We start from the raw sequence: 14,326 nt of genomic DNA, 5'->3' as shown, positions 1-14,326 counted from the left end.
ATTTTCATCTAAGGGTCAGAAAGTGATTACCAGAATGTCAATCGCTGACTCCTCAACCTCCTTGAAGCATTCTGGGAGTTTTAGTGCATTTTTTTTTATGCTAGGTCTTGCTTAGCATAAGCACTCTCTCACAATTTTGGGAATTCAGACTCTTCTCAAGTCTGGTAACTGGGGCATACAATAAACATGTAGGACAGAGTATGCCATTCCTCCACACACCAAATAAATAGAAATCCCATTAAACCCAATGGCACATGGGCAGTCAGTATACAGTAAGATGGGTGGTAAATTTCCAGCTCACTAGTCTGCATTAAATTTCCCATGTAGACAAACCCTGAATCATGAATAAATTTGGCATATAAGGGAAGAAATAAAATTTCAATAGCTTCCAGTGAGATTCTTCAGCTTACTGCATATCACTGAAGTTCCACAGCCTGCTTATTTTACCTTAATTCATGCAGGATGTATCTACACATGCAATTAGCATGTAGCAAGACATTCCAGGCAGCTCATGCCAGAGTTTATTGTTCCTAGGCACTGCACTTACATGTGTGCCCAGGACTGTAGCACGTTGAGCCAGGGTGGAGCAGCCCTGGCTGGCAGAGAGCGCTGAGGGTCAGCTTGCCAGCCCAGGGCTGCTCTGACCCAGGTCAACGTGTGGCAGAGGGGCTGGGGCAGGAGGGAGCTACAGTGTGAGGCTCTTTGGCAGGCAGCCCCCACACTGTGGCACCCTCATGCCCTGCCACTATGTACATGAAGAGGCTGTGACTTGGATGATTACACAGCCCGGTGGGTGGCAAATTGGCTAGAAGGTCGTACCCAGAGAGTGGTGGTGGACAGAGCGGTATCAACCTGGAAGGGTGTGGGCAGTGGGGTCCCGCAGGGCTCGGTCCTTGGACCAATACTCTTCAACATCTTCATCAATGTCAGACTGCAGTTGGAGTACTGCGTGCAGTTTTGGGTGCCACACTTCAAGAGGGATGTGGATAACCTGGAGAGGGTCCAGAGAAGGGCCACTCGTATGGTTAAGGGCTTGCAGGCCAAGCCCTATGAGGAGAGACTAGGGCACCTGGACCTCTTTGGCCTCCGCAAGAGAAGGCTGAGAGGTGACCTTGTGGCTGCCTATAAATTCATCATGGGGGCACAGAAGGAAATTGGTGAGGCTCTGCTCACCAAGGCACCTCTGGGGGTTACAAGAAATAATGGCCATAAGATAGCAGAGAGCAGATTTAGACTGGACATTAGAAGGAACTTCTTCACAGTTCGAGTGGCCAACGTCTGGAATGGGCTCCCAAGGGAGGTGGTGCTCTCCCCTACCCTGGGGGTCTTCAAGAGGAGGTTGGATGGGCATCTGGCTGGGGTCATCTGAACCTAGCACTCTTTTCTGCCTATGCAGGGTGTTGGACTCAATGATCTTTTGAGGTCCCTTCCAACCCTAACATCTATGAATCTATACACCTGTGTTTTGCTGCACTGCTGTAACACTGTAAGATAGTACTTGTGTTGGACAGTACTATCCTAGAGCAGAGGATAGTACTGTCCAGACATACTGTAGTAGTACGTAGCCCGTCCGGACATACTGTAGCCTAATAGTGCCACACATGTAGACAGTGGTGCTTACTGACTAATTAGCTCCGCAGTAGAAGTGTCTTGTGTAGATGCATCTGCTGAGAAGTACTTTACTCTGCCAAGTAGCTCTGTGGCATTGAATCAAACTGCTTGTGTGAATAAGGTTCTCTTTAACAAAAGTAAAGGTGACAGAATGTAAGTCTGTATTTATATTGGTTATCTCAAAGAGCAGTTTCATTAAGAACAGAATAAAAACACACACTTTAATTTTGAAATTGTTTTGCAGGAAATAATTGACAGAATGAACTGGTAAGTAGAATGCTTAGTTTTGCATAAAGAAATATAACCAATTCCATAAAGCCTTATGGGATTAGGGGGAAAGGAATACTCCAGGGAAAAGTTCTGGCAACATAAAAAAAATCTCCAGCCTGATCATCTGATTCTAATTAGATCTACTCATTACTGGAATAGGGGGCCTTCCAAAAAAAGCCCATGGATTCTTGAGAAATGTTAGGTGAGTCAGTGGGCCTTGTTCTTTTAGTTAGCATTGTATTTATGTGTTAAGGAGGGTGTTGTCTTTATTGATACGCTGTATAGCCAATGTTGCATCCACTTGTGCTGAAAAGATGCTGTGAAATCCTGTGCGAGAAATGGGGTTTAAGACTGATATTTCAGTTAAAATTATTAATTTAAATTATTAAATTCATTAATTTTTTTCATATGATTTAGCAAAACCTGTAGAAAAATAGACCTGAATCCCAGTCACCAGGTTTATAACCTGTTTCGTCAGAAATTAGATTGCAAAAAGCTTGCCCCTTGCTTTTCCTAGAAACTTGAAAGCACATTAGTCATTTATGTACTTTTCAGTATCATTTAATTAACAATATTTATTTTCCCTCTTCCCTAAATCTAGGTTTGCTAGCACTTACGCATTATATAGCTGGACATCATCTTTCATCTGTCTCTGCAAACTTCAGCAGAATCATCAGTATCCTTAGCAGAGTGCCTGCACCTGATCTTGCAAATTGAACCATGAAGGCCAAATTCACAGCTCCTGCAGAGTACTATTTGTCAGTGGGGCCCTGTTGAGCCATAGGGGTCTACCCAAGCCTTTGCAAGTACACATGTATAAGTAGGCAAATGATTATCCATCCCTGCAAATCCATTTTTTGTTAATGTCTAAACAGAGTTTGCCAGCTTTGTTTCTCTCTCCATACTACTTGTGTTAAAGTTTTATCATAATTTGAGGCCAAAGGCTACAAACAAACATCACATTTATCTCAGATTTACTATTGCATCCTGGGACAAAATGCAAGCTTACAGATGTCCAACTTCTGTATCCCAGGATAAATCCTAAAAGAGTAGTTTCCTGGATAAAAGGTAGGGACAGTTTATCCTGGGATATTGCAAAGTATGTCTGTATAGTTATCCAAGGATAGTGTCATTTAATCTATGGAAGAAAAATGACTCAGCATTCAGCTGCTCACTAAACCCTGATCAGAAGTATGATGTGTATATACACAAATATCAGAACTTTTTTCTGCTGTGATAAACACGAGTATAGGCAGTGCCGGATTATGACATGCTGATGCCCCAAACTATGTGCAATTTAAGAGGGCCCATACAATAAAAATAATCCACGAAATTGGATTTTCATGAAATTTTAAAATGAATTATTGTTATTTCTGCACAAATATATGAACTCAATATGCATAATAACCGAGGAGCCAGATATATGTATATTTTTGTCTTATTAGAACGAAAATGTCCAGGTTTTTTTGTTCTTATTTAGAGGCCCCTCATATCATGAGGCCGTGAGCTGTAGCTTAAGTAGCTTAAGCCAAAATCTGACCCTGAGCACAGGGGTAAATGCACTGTCTGTTCCTAGGCTATGTGATTTAAACTCTGATAGTGGTTCTGGATAGTGCTGAGTTAATAGATATACTTAAAACTCTTCATTGTATCATTTTTGTAAGAGCCTTTTGGTTTTTGTTTCTTTTAAATTTTCTCTTCCTACTTTTGAAGACACAAAAAGAGGAATTAAAAAAAACAAGAAAGGATACAATTTGACTGTGCCTGAAGAGTGCTTCCTGTTGGCAGAAACCAGAAGGGTAACTTTCAGGAAAGCCAGACATCAGAGGGTTGGAAGAGTAACTGAGGAGGCCAGAAGCCACTGGATTTAAGGTCCAAATAATTCTGCAGCCATAATCTTTACCGTGGGCACCTGGTGCCTTCCAAGTCTGTGAGGGCACCAGATTGCCAACGGGGTGGGGAGGGAGTGGTCCCCCAGCGGCTGATCACCAAGCCAGCAGCAAAACCGGAAGTGCACTTCTGGTTTTGCAGGTGGCACTTCCAGGGGGTGCCCGGGTGATCTCAGGGGGTGCACATGCACCCGCATGCACCCCCTACACGTCGCCAGTGACCTTTACTTCTAAAACACTGAGCCCTGCTTTCCCGGTTGGATATATGGAACTGCAGTGATGCTAAACATGAGTCCTTTTCCGTTACCAGCAGCTGGGAATGCTCAGAACACAAATATTAGTTAGCTAGCACAGTATAGACCTTCATTTCCTTACACGATGTTACTGTCTACAAGCTCCCTTTACAACCCTACTTGTCTCCCGTTGTGCTAAAGTGCCATCATAGTATAATTAAGAGGGAGGGGGACAAGCAGGGTACCAGCCTTGGATGCCAACTTTCAGGGGGCACAAAAGTAACAGCTGCTCCTATTACTGGCCTCCCCCATGCACTGCCCAGCTGCACCTCTGATGGAAAGCCACAGCTACTTGTGGAAGGGCCAGTTCTTCAGGCAGGATGCAAATAGGCTGGCAAATATAGAGGAAAGATTTTCAAATCTTTGAAAAAATAAGAGGAAGTTCTGATGCAAGAAGGAGCAAGGAATAATGAAGAACTGTTAGTTGTCCATATTTTTACTGTAATCCACAGATATGGCCAGTCTCAGGCGGGATGCATGTCTCTGTGACAGAGAAAATTCCTGAGGGTGGAAGGAAAAGTGTGGGGGAGGGAGCTGGAAGTATTTCATGTAAACAGGCTCACCTTTAAGGGACAAATACTTTCTTGTTCTTTAACAGTAACACTCAAGCAGGGGCAAGCCCAACCACAATCCCCATTGTGAGCAGCAACATGTTGTTGGTGAATGTGTAAAATACTGATATCTGTTGATTAAAATAAGCCAGGAAGTTTTAGTAAGTAAAAGAAGACAACAGGGTGTGCCTCAGGCACAGAATCCTAAAATAAAGGGAAAGTGCATTATGATAGTAGTAATAAAAATAATAGTAATAATAAAACTTGCACAAAGCTCAATATTTTTCTAGTGGTGAACTTGAGTAATTCCCTGAATATGAAATTACCTTTTTTATTTGCTTTTAACTTTTTTGAGTACTAAAATGGATATATTACTGTGTGATATTTATATGTGTTGTATATGCCTTACGTTATGCTTTATGTTATTAAGTGCACTTTATAGCTTAACAGGCACATTTCTTTTTACTGCTAAAAAATGTCTAGAAAAGATGACTGAGGAAAAGAAGGGTCTGTCCTGAGAGAGGAGATCAAAAGTATATCTTTACCACATCTACAAAATTCCTGTGATCATCAGTCAGAAATAAATCCTAGCCATTTGCTTTTGCTCAGCATGCATCTCACACTGAAACATTTTAAACAGACTCTGTCAGAAGCACCTCTGAGACGGAGATAATGAGAGGGTCCCTGGGTTTGCACCAAAAAGCAACTATGCGGTATTTTTTGGAGGGATAGGCTTATTTCTTGGCCATGTTCTGAGGATCTGGGCCACAGGGGCGGCATAGACAAACCCACAAAGAGCAGGCGTGGCTTGTTAAACTTATCGGAACAAAAGCCGTGAGCGTATAGACTGTTCTCGTCAAATACAATGGGGAAAGAGAGAGAAACACCAGGGAGGAAGAAGAGTTATTTATTTTGAAGGACAATGTTGGTATGAGCATAGGCACAGAACATAGGGGCTCGAGCACACATGGAAAAAACTTAGCAGGTGCTCAGCACCCATGAACCACATTGGGCATCCGCGTTGAAATAATGCACTGCCTCTTCTGGGCATGTGCAGGACTTGGTGTATGAATACCAAAAAGAAAAGCACCCACTGGCAAAAATCAAAGTTGGTGCCTATAGGTATGAAGACAAATGGTATAAATTACCCATGAATGAATGTAAGGTGGAAATTTTAAAAAAGTTTCCAACCAATGGGGATTGAGGGGGAGGTTCTGGAGCAACTTTCTAAGACGAGTAATGAGAAAAATGTAAGTAGTTTTAAAATTTCACAGATTTCACAGACATTAGGGCTGGAAGGGACCTCGGAAGATCATCGAGTTCAGTCCCCTGCCCAAAGGGCAGGAAGTCACCTGGGGTCATAGGATCCCAGCAAGATAAGCATCCAATTTGCTCTTGAAGGCATTCAATGTGCACCATGGGGGGGCTCCTGCCTCTTGCAGGGATGGGTGCCCGCACTGCCTCATGCACCTGTGGGGTACCTTCAGCTTGAACCACCTCCACTGGCAGGCTGTTCCAGACCTTGGGGGCTCGGACAGTAAAGAAATTCTTCCTTATGCCCAGCCTGAAACGGTCTTGCAGGAGTTTGTGACCGTTCGACCTCGTCATCCCTTGGGGCGCTCTGGTGAACAAACGTTCCCCCAGATCCTGATGAGCACCTCTGATAAACTTATAGGTGGCCACCAGATCACCCCCGAGCTTGCGTTTTTCCAGGCTGAAGAGTCCTATGGCTCTCAGCCTGTCGTCGTAAGGTCTGCTTTCCTGACCTCTGATCATGCGCGTGGCTCTCCTCTGGACTCTCTCAAGCTTCTCCACATCCTTTTTGAATTGTGGAGCCCAAAACTGGATGCAGTACTGATGGTGTGTGTCTCCCTTAAGATCTTGTTTAAGGCGGAGTTTGGTACATTTTATTAACAGGATTATTTTCTGTAGTTGCCTGCAATAGCAAGCCAACTGCATTAGGTGTCGCAGGAGGCCCCCATAGTTCTATATCCCTGTGAATCTATAATTCACTTTGTATTGTTTTGCTGTATTGTATTGGAATGAAATACAATATTATGTCATATTTAATCAAGTGGGATGCAAGACTAAAGCTAACACTGTCTAACCTAGGTGCCTAAATCCACAGATAGGCTTCTAAATATAAGCAGACCAACTTTCAAAGGTGCTAAGCATCTGCAGCTTTCATCCAGAGGATATTCAAGTGTAGGGGGATTTTTAACAGTAATTCTAGTGAACTAAAAATCATGTGTTGACTGCTGGTTAGTGACCCATGTACTCTGAGATGCCTACTGTAATCTTATGTTTCTACCCCCTATACCTTGGAGGTTGGACTAGATGATCCTTGAGATCCCTTCCGTCCCTATAATTCTGTGGTTCCACTTCCACTAATTGAATTTTACTGTATAAAATAAGTTTTAATTTATAAAAGTATTTAAAAACAAACCAACCTAAAAGGAATTTTTAAGATGCACGTAACAAGAAACTTATGACAAGTTGTCACTGTTGAAATCCTTGATCATCTTGTCCCTTCCTGCATTGTTATTCCTTGTTCCATATAATTTAATTTCAGGCTCAAGCCTGCAAATTCTTGACAGTGCACACAGTTCTTCCCATTCTTGATGCAGTACATATCTCTGACGAAAGGAAAAGGTATTTTTTTCTATCTGCAAGGCACCATACATACCACTGGAACTGTATAGATAACAGTAGCACACAGAACCTAATGGAGCAGTAAATTCTATACCAGTACGTAACATAGGTCTATATTTTGGGTCTGGATCCTTTCATGTACATGCTAAATCTTTTATAAATGTTCATATATTTTAAGTTAAACTGCAAGTAGACATTATTTCCTCTAGTGCAGCTATGGATAGAGAAACTTGCTAAGAATTGTTCATGTCCTGGTATAGTTTGCTTGTTATGTCTTATTTAGATTGTAAGCTCCTTGGGGCAGGAACTGTTGTTTATTATCTGTTTGTACAGCACCTAGCACAAGACAGCCTGCCTTGATTGAGGCTGATGGGCATCACTGCAATGGAAACTTTAAAGAAGAATGATGGGCTGTAAAGGGACTTAATGAGAAAACTTTCAGCTCCTGAGCTGCCAGTTTCCACCAGCTGAGTTTCTACCATACAGCAGTTTAGCAACTGAGGATTGCTCATACATGTCCAATGCTGTAGGGCTTGATGTCATCATCCTTCCTCATATGAACGTTCCCATGATGGACTATAATAATATATAATATATTCAGAATACTTCTGATGGAGTGTACTGATAATGCTATAAAGCTTATTTTCTCATGCTGAAGACCGGTACCTTTATATTGCACGTTCACATATTTTAGTAAATAAACATTAATGTTTTAAACGAGAATGGTGAATTGACTCAACAGGCACCTGCTTCCTATAAGCAACTGCATGATCATATTGTTGCATCACTCTCTCTACTCCTTCTTCCCTTTTCTACTGTGTGTTGTGCTGCATGTTGTAACTTACCTGATATTTAGACTGTCAAATCTTAAACAGTGAGAACAGTGCTGGTTTGGTCACCTCTGCAGATCCCGGTGCAGTTTAGGGTATTACATAATATTAAACAAAACAAAATAGATTTTTGCATATTTTAAAAGCAATAAACTCTCTATGAGAAAATAAGTTTATTACAAGAATATATACTATATTCTTCCTGTAAATTACAATATGTTTTATTATTCTTATTGTTTCACTAATGTCTTGAGGCCTCATTCACAGCCTACCTGTGGTAAGCACACAGCAAGAGGCAGTCATGCTAAGGAGAATAATCCTAGCAGAATTTTCCCCCTTACACTGTTTAGAGTTACCCTTAGCAGGGGTAGTTGAGCTGGTGGTATAATTACCTGAATTCTGTCCATGCAAGTGCTTGCATCAGCTACACCATTGGAATAACAGGAAACAGCTTTAAGGAAGAGGAGGGAGCATTTCTTTAATTATTCCCTACATATTAGGTGAAAAGCTTAGAAATTTGCCTGTTTTGATCCACTGAAAGGAGTCTTGGTAAGTGGTCTGCAGCAATCTAAGATCAATCTGGCGGTCTGCAGCAATCTAAAATCAGTCTCCCCAGACTTGCATCATTTCTCCTGCCTCACAGTTCCCTCTTGAATATCCTTTAGTATCTCTTTCATTCCTCCAATTATTCCTCCCGTGTCACAAGCTGAGCTGTACCTGCGTGAGCTTCTGAGTTCACAGGGTGACGGGACATGTGCACTGTAGACAACCTAAGATTTGGAGTTCTGCAAAAATTAGATTTTTCAGGCAGTAGAACCAAAAAGATTTTTGTTTTCACTATTTCCCCTGTAGCCCGGGTGGCTGGTACCCCCTCTTCAACTGCAGGGATGTTAGAGGGTGTGAGTGTGCCGTGGGAGTGTGGCTGCTTAGCTTAGGCCAGCTCACCTCCCTCTTTCTGCAGAGCAGAGACCAGGGACACTCAGTAATACTGAACTATATTCAGATTTAATTTACAGTGCAATGTCTGTAAAACCTTATTGAACATATACATATAGCTGTGAACTTGTTATAGCTTCAAATTTACAAAGACAGTGAATTTTGTTAAATGTATATGCCAGCAATAACAGCTGGGTATGGCAGACAGAGGCACTATATCAGTGTAGGCCTTGACCCCCAGTGGTTTTCTTGTTACTGTACAGCCCCTACCCTCAGCAGGCCCTCCAGGCAGCAGGCAAGGGGACAGCTGACAGCAAAACACTGGTTAAAAAATATGTCGGCAGATGAAACCCAGCAGGGATGAACAATGATCTAAGTATACATAAAGGAGATTACATTAACAATGTTCAATACATAGGGATAACAAACACCATGAAAGCAATACAAAATAAGCGATGCTTTTGTAGACCCTCAGGCAACTAAACCATTAGCAGGCAAACAGGACAGTTCATGGGTGTTTCATAACACAGCATTAAAGTACACAAACTGGCAGCAAACGATACAACTTACAGATGACTCAGCAGTATAAGGAACTAAGGACAACAACAATGATACAGCAACTGTGCCCAAGGGGAAGGAATAATACAGGCGGAGAAGAACAGGTTACCATAAAGAAACACTATCACCCACAACTGGTCCACGTGGCTGGAGTGGTTCAGTGACCACGAGGCCTCCCTTAGTGAGCGGGGCCCTTCACTAGGCTCAGGGTCCCTGGGAGTTTTTCTTTTCCCCCTTCCCTGGAGACTCTTAGGTTTCCAGTTAGGATGGGCTCCTCCTCCCCTGTGGAAAACCCCATCTCTTCCCTCTCTGGGACTGCAATCCCCTTTCCGGGTAACTCATGACTCCCAGCAGCTCCAATGGCCTTGGCTCATCTCTCTTTGCAGGCTGGCCGCGGGGCTTCCTCGCTCGCTGGGATGGCCGCTCCGTCCTGCGGCCGCTTGCTGCAGGAAGGCCCGAGCTGCCTCGTGCAGCCACCTGGGCCTGCCGGGCCCCGCGCACCTCTCTGCACCGTGGGGCTTTGGCCTCATGCAGGGATAGGGACCCGTGCCGCCCCATGCAGCCATGGAGTCTTTTCTGCTCCGTCCAGGCCCCGTGCACTGCTCTGTGCTCGGTGGCGCTTCTGCCCCTCGCAGGGATGGGGGGACCCACACTGTCTTGTGCAGCCGTGGGGTCCTTTCAGCTCTCTCCAAGCCCCATGCACCGCCCTGTGCACCATGGGGGGGCTCCTGCCTCTTGCAGGGGTGGGTGCCCGCGCTGGCTCATGCACCTGTGGGGTACCTTCAGCTTCATCCGGACCACCCGGGCACTGTTCTGTGCACCGACACTGCTGCTCCCTCAGCGGCAGGGCTGGGATGTGGCTGCTTGCTTGCTTCCCGCTCGGTGGAAGTGTCTTCAGGGCGCTTCAGGCGCCACGTTGGTCGGCTCTACCAGCCCTTGTGCAGCCCTTCGTCATCATCCCTTGTTGACGCCACCCGTGTGCTGGGCTCGTGGGCTTTTATCCCTTCCAGAGGCTCCGCCCCCAGATTGCAAATCGAGAAATGGGGAAGCCAGAGGGGTTAGTTGCCCTTCAGGTCCTCTTCTTCACCTTGCCTCTGGGTCAGGGCAAACCTGCCTCCTGCCTTCTCCTGATCGGTGGGGAAGGGAAATGCCCCCACCAATCAGCCTGAGCCATCTAGGCTCAAGCTAACAGGCTGGGCTGCCGGTGAGGCCATCGGCCAGCCTGCCACACTCCAACCAACCGAAGGCATTTGTTTCAGTTTGATTGAGGGCATTTTAACCCTTCCTTTCAAAAAGCAGGGCATTTGGAAATGAGTGACTAGATTCACAAGGAGATGTAGGTGCCATTTACTAAACTACCAAAAAGAAAACAGTGCCCACAATACACCCATTAGTAGGGTACTCATATGGGAGGCTTGTGTTCACATAATCTCTCTGCCTTATTCAGAGTAAATATTTGAACTCTTACAAGAAAGTACCCTCCTCACCTCATTGTAGATTACCTTGGGGTGAGGTTTTTTCTTGTCTTTCCTGTTAAAGTTCTTCCATTTAGCATAAAATAAACTATTCTAGCATAGATAGATAGATAGATAGTGTGTATGTGGATCAACTCTTTGCTAAAAACTATTCAGCAAAACTAATTTAAAAAAAAATCATTAGCCCTACTTAGTTTTCCTTCTGCAGGAAGAAACTTCTTTTCTTGCCTGGGCAGAAGACTATGCTGAAAATAGTTATGCTGAGAATGTGTTTAAAGGTGAGTACTACCTCCGTCCACGTTGAAGTTAAGGGGATTTTTGCCATTGAGTCCAAAGGAGCCAGTTCAATGGAACTTCACCCCTGTGCAGTTTTAATTGTCAATTCTTTTTCCACTTCTGTTTGTTTGCACCAATTAGGCAGTTTTCAACTAAGAAATGAAGGATGACATCTCATTTCCTTCTGCATTGGAACGGCAATACTGGCATGGATCAAATGTTAAGTGTCTAGGCATAAATTAATTTCCTGCAGGGAGATCGGGAAGAAAATGTTCCTGCCCTATATTGGGAATTATTTAGTGTCATTACAAATTTTAGTTTTCATTCTACCACAGCTTTAAGTAGACTCCATGCCAGAAGCTGGTTATTGGCTCATCTTGTATGTTAGGATTTTCTATATCAGATCAACACTGTCTGTATAAGAGTTCAAAATATTCAAAACATGCCTTATTTGATCTGCTAGTTCAGATAGATGGGGTGGAGGGTCCACGGGGTAGAGAAGGAAACCTTTCTGCGTACCAAAATAGCACTATTACTGGCATTTAATGTTGCACTCTAAAGGCTCTAATTAAACTCATGAACACATTTACAATCCTGTACAAATGCAGGGATATAAAAAGCCAATGCTGCTTGCAGCCTAGCTTGAAATAAAATGCAGTGAATCATTGTGATAAAAAGTAGGAAAGAAGACAGGGACTAAACTACGGAGAGCAGTCTTGCCACGGAGGGGATGAAGGCCTTTCCCATCTCTATGGCTCTGGAAAGTGTAGCTCAAACCACCAGATGGTGCTGCATAACAAATTGTGTATTTCTTTATCGTCTACGGGGGTTTGTTTTGGAGCATCGTGAGAAAGGACAAACAAGGGAATTAAATTATGAATGTATAATCTTCTGCCATCTCCCTTGTATTTCATTATCTGTGCACAAATGCAAAGCAATTATACCAGTGGCTCCTTTTCTTTTACCCTCTCTGTCATTATTTCAAAACACATACAATTAGAAAGTCATATAGCCGCCAAGTTTGGGGCAGTTCCATGTGTTACAGTAGAGGCAAACTATTTAATGAGTAGATTTGCATATTGTTCATAAGTTACCTTATTTCAGTTTACAAAAAAGTGGGAATTTATTGCCAGCAGATCATATTAGCTGGCAGCCTAGTGAATGAAAGGTTTACCTAAAAAAGAACCTCACGACTCTCTTTTGACAGATGCTGCCCTACCAGCAAGTTTCTGCTCTGATCTGCTCTTCCTCTCCAAAAAACCCCAAAACAAAACAAAATCAAAAAAAGCCTCAACCCAACCAAACAAAAAACTGAAAAAAAACCTTAGGCTGTTCGCTATGAGGGCCTGCTGCACAGTCATAGCTGGATAGAAAGCAGCGATAAAGTTGTTACATATTTTCAAGCACTAAGTTTAGAGATGGTTGGCTCATTTTATAGCCGGAGAGTTATTTTTATGGTGGGATAATAGCTTTGTATGTATGGCTGGACTAACTTTACTGTGCAGTTCTCCAGTGAATCAGGTGATAATTACTTTGCACTAAATTAATCGCGTAGATCACCAGTGAATTCTGTAATACATCTGACATGTAGCAGGGTGAGTCAATGCAAAAGTGACCAGCATCATCAGGGATGTTATGTCAATGAGCACGGCAAAAGGATCCCTAGGATACAAATTGGCAACTAAAACTGAGGCCCAAAAAGCCGCATCCTGTAAACCCTGAATGTAAGTGGGAACAAGTTTAAGATGGACTGCATTTGAACTGGTGACCTGTAGCTGAAGAGCTCATTAGCGGTATCTAGTCTGAAAGTAATCAGGTAATTGCACAATTAAGAAAAACCCAGAGACCTGCCCTGCTACACATGGAAATCAAACCTGCCTAAAAACCAGCTTTGAGTTGTTACATATTTCCCTAACTTTAGAGCTGCTTGGCTCTTTTTCTGGCTGGAGAGTCATTTTCCCTGAGTGACAGTCACTTCACCGGTGTGGCTGGTCCACACCAATTGCACGGTTCACCCCGAATTGTGCCATACTTACTTTGCATAAGTGGCCAGTCTACATTCATTGTGCCCTTCACCCGTGAAGTGTGTGACCGTCACTTCGCACATGGGGCTGGTCCACGCTTCCACTGCCATTCACCCGTGATTTGTGCGATACTTATTCTGCATAAGTGGCCAGTCCTACTTCGCACGTGCGGCTGGCCTACATTTATTGTGCTGCTCACCAGTGAGTTGTGATCTTCGCCAGGGATCCTGGTTTTCTCCGATTTAAAAAAACAAAAAAATCCATTTTCGGTTTTTAAAGAAGTAACCCCAAATTCACATTTTTCCATGATTAAAATGAAACACCACTATACACACGCATGTATTAGTAGTGTTTCATGGGAAAATGTGGATTTGGGATTACTTTTTTAACCCCCAATGTGGGATTTTGTTTGAAATCAAAGAAGACCGGGATCCCGGCTCATCACTGTGCACATAGGCCACGTCCACGTATTGCGGGTCAGCAGTGCGGGCCGGGCCCCTTTGTGTCCGCGTCCCGCACGGGTGCTAGCTGCCGCGGGTTACAGTGCGACGCAAACCCTCGCCAACCGGCACCTTGGCCCCGCCCACGACTGCCCGGGAAGGGGGCGGGGCCTTCCCACGCAGCCGCGCGCTGAGGGCCCCGCCCCCGTTGGCATGGCAGCGTCGCCCGCGTCCGTTCCAGGCGGTCATGGTGCGCGGTGAGTGAGTGTGAGTGTGTGCGAGTGTGAGTGTGTGCGCGTGTCCCGGCCCCCGCCCCGCCCCGGGACCCGCGCTGGAAACAGTGTTGCGGGGGGGACTGCGGGGTGGGAGGTGCCTTCCCCCCCCGGTCATATCAGCGTTATATTATATTGTATTAGTATGTCATTATAGTATAGTATAGTATAGTATAGTATATTTTACATCATTATTATAGTATGTCTTTTTATATTATATTATACCATATCATATTTTATATCTTATTA

At 43.9% G+C, this 14,326-nt stretch overlaps 1 protein-coding gene across 1 annotated transcript in view; it reads left to right on the top strand.

Annotated features, from left to right (window-relative positions):
* The first annotated feature begins 13,972 nt into the window (after positions 1 to 13,972).
* LRRC6 (leucine rich repeat containing 6) overlaps positions 13,973 to 14,326 on the top strand; it is a 57,770-nt gene continuing 57,416 nt past the window's right edge. Inside the window, exon 1 of the mRNA XM_019547387.1 lies at positions 13,973 to 14,062. Coding sequence (XP_019402932.1) covers positions 14,053 to 14,062 — 10 coding nt within the window. The 5' untranslated portion in view covers positions 13,973 to 14,052. The remainder of the gene's footprint in view (positions 14,063 to 14,326) is intronic.

The sequence above is a fragment of the Crocodylus porosus genome, unplaced genomic scaffold (assembly GCF_001723895.1).
Source record: "Crocodylus porosus isolate Cpor-Errol unplaced genomic scaffold, CroPor_comp1, whole genome shotgun sequence".
Lineage (NCBI taxonomy): Eukaryota > Metazoa > Chordata > Crocodylia > Crocodylidae > Crocodylus > Crocodylus porosus.
This window is presented reverse-complemented; position numbering and strand designations above follow the sequence as displayed.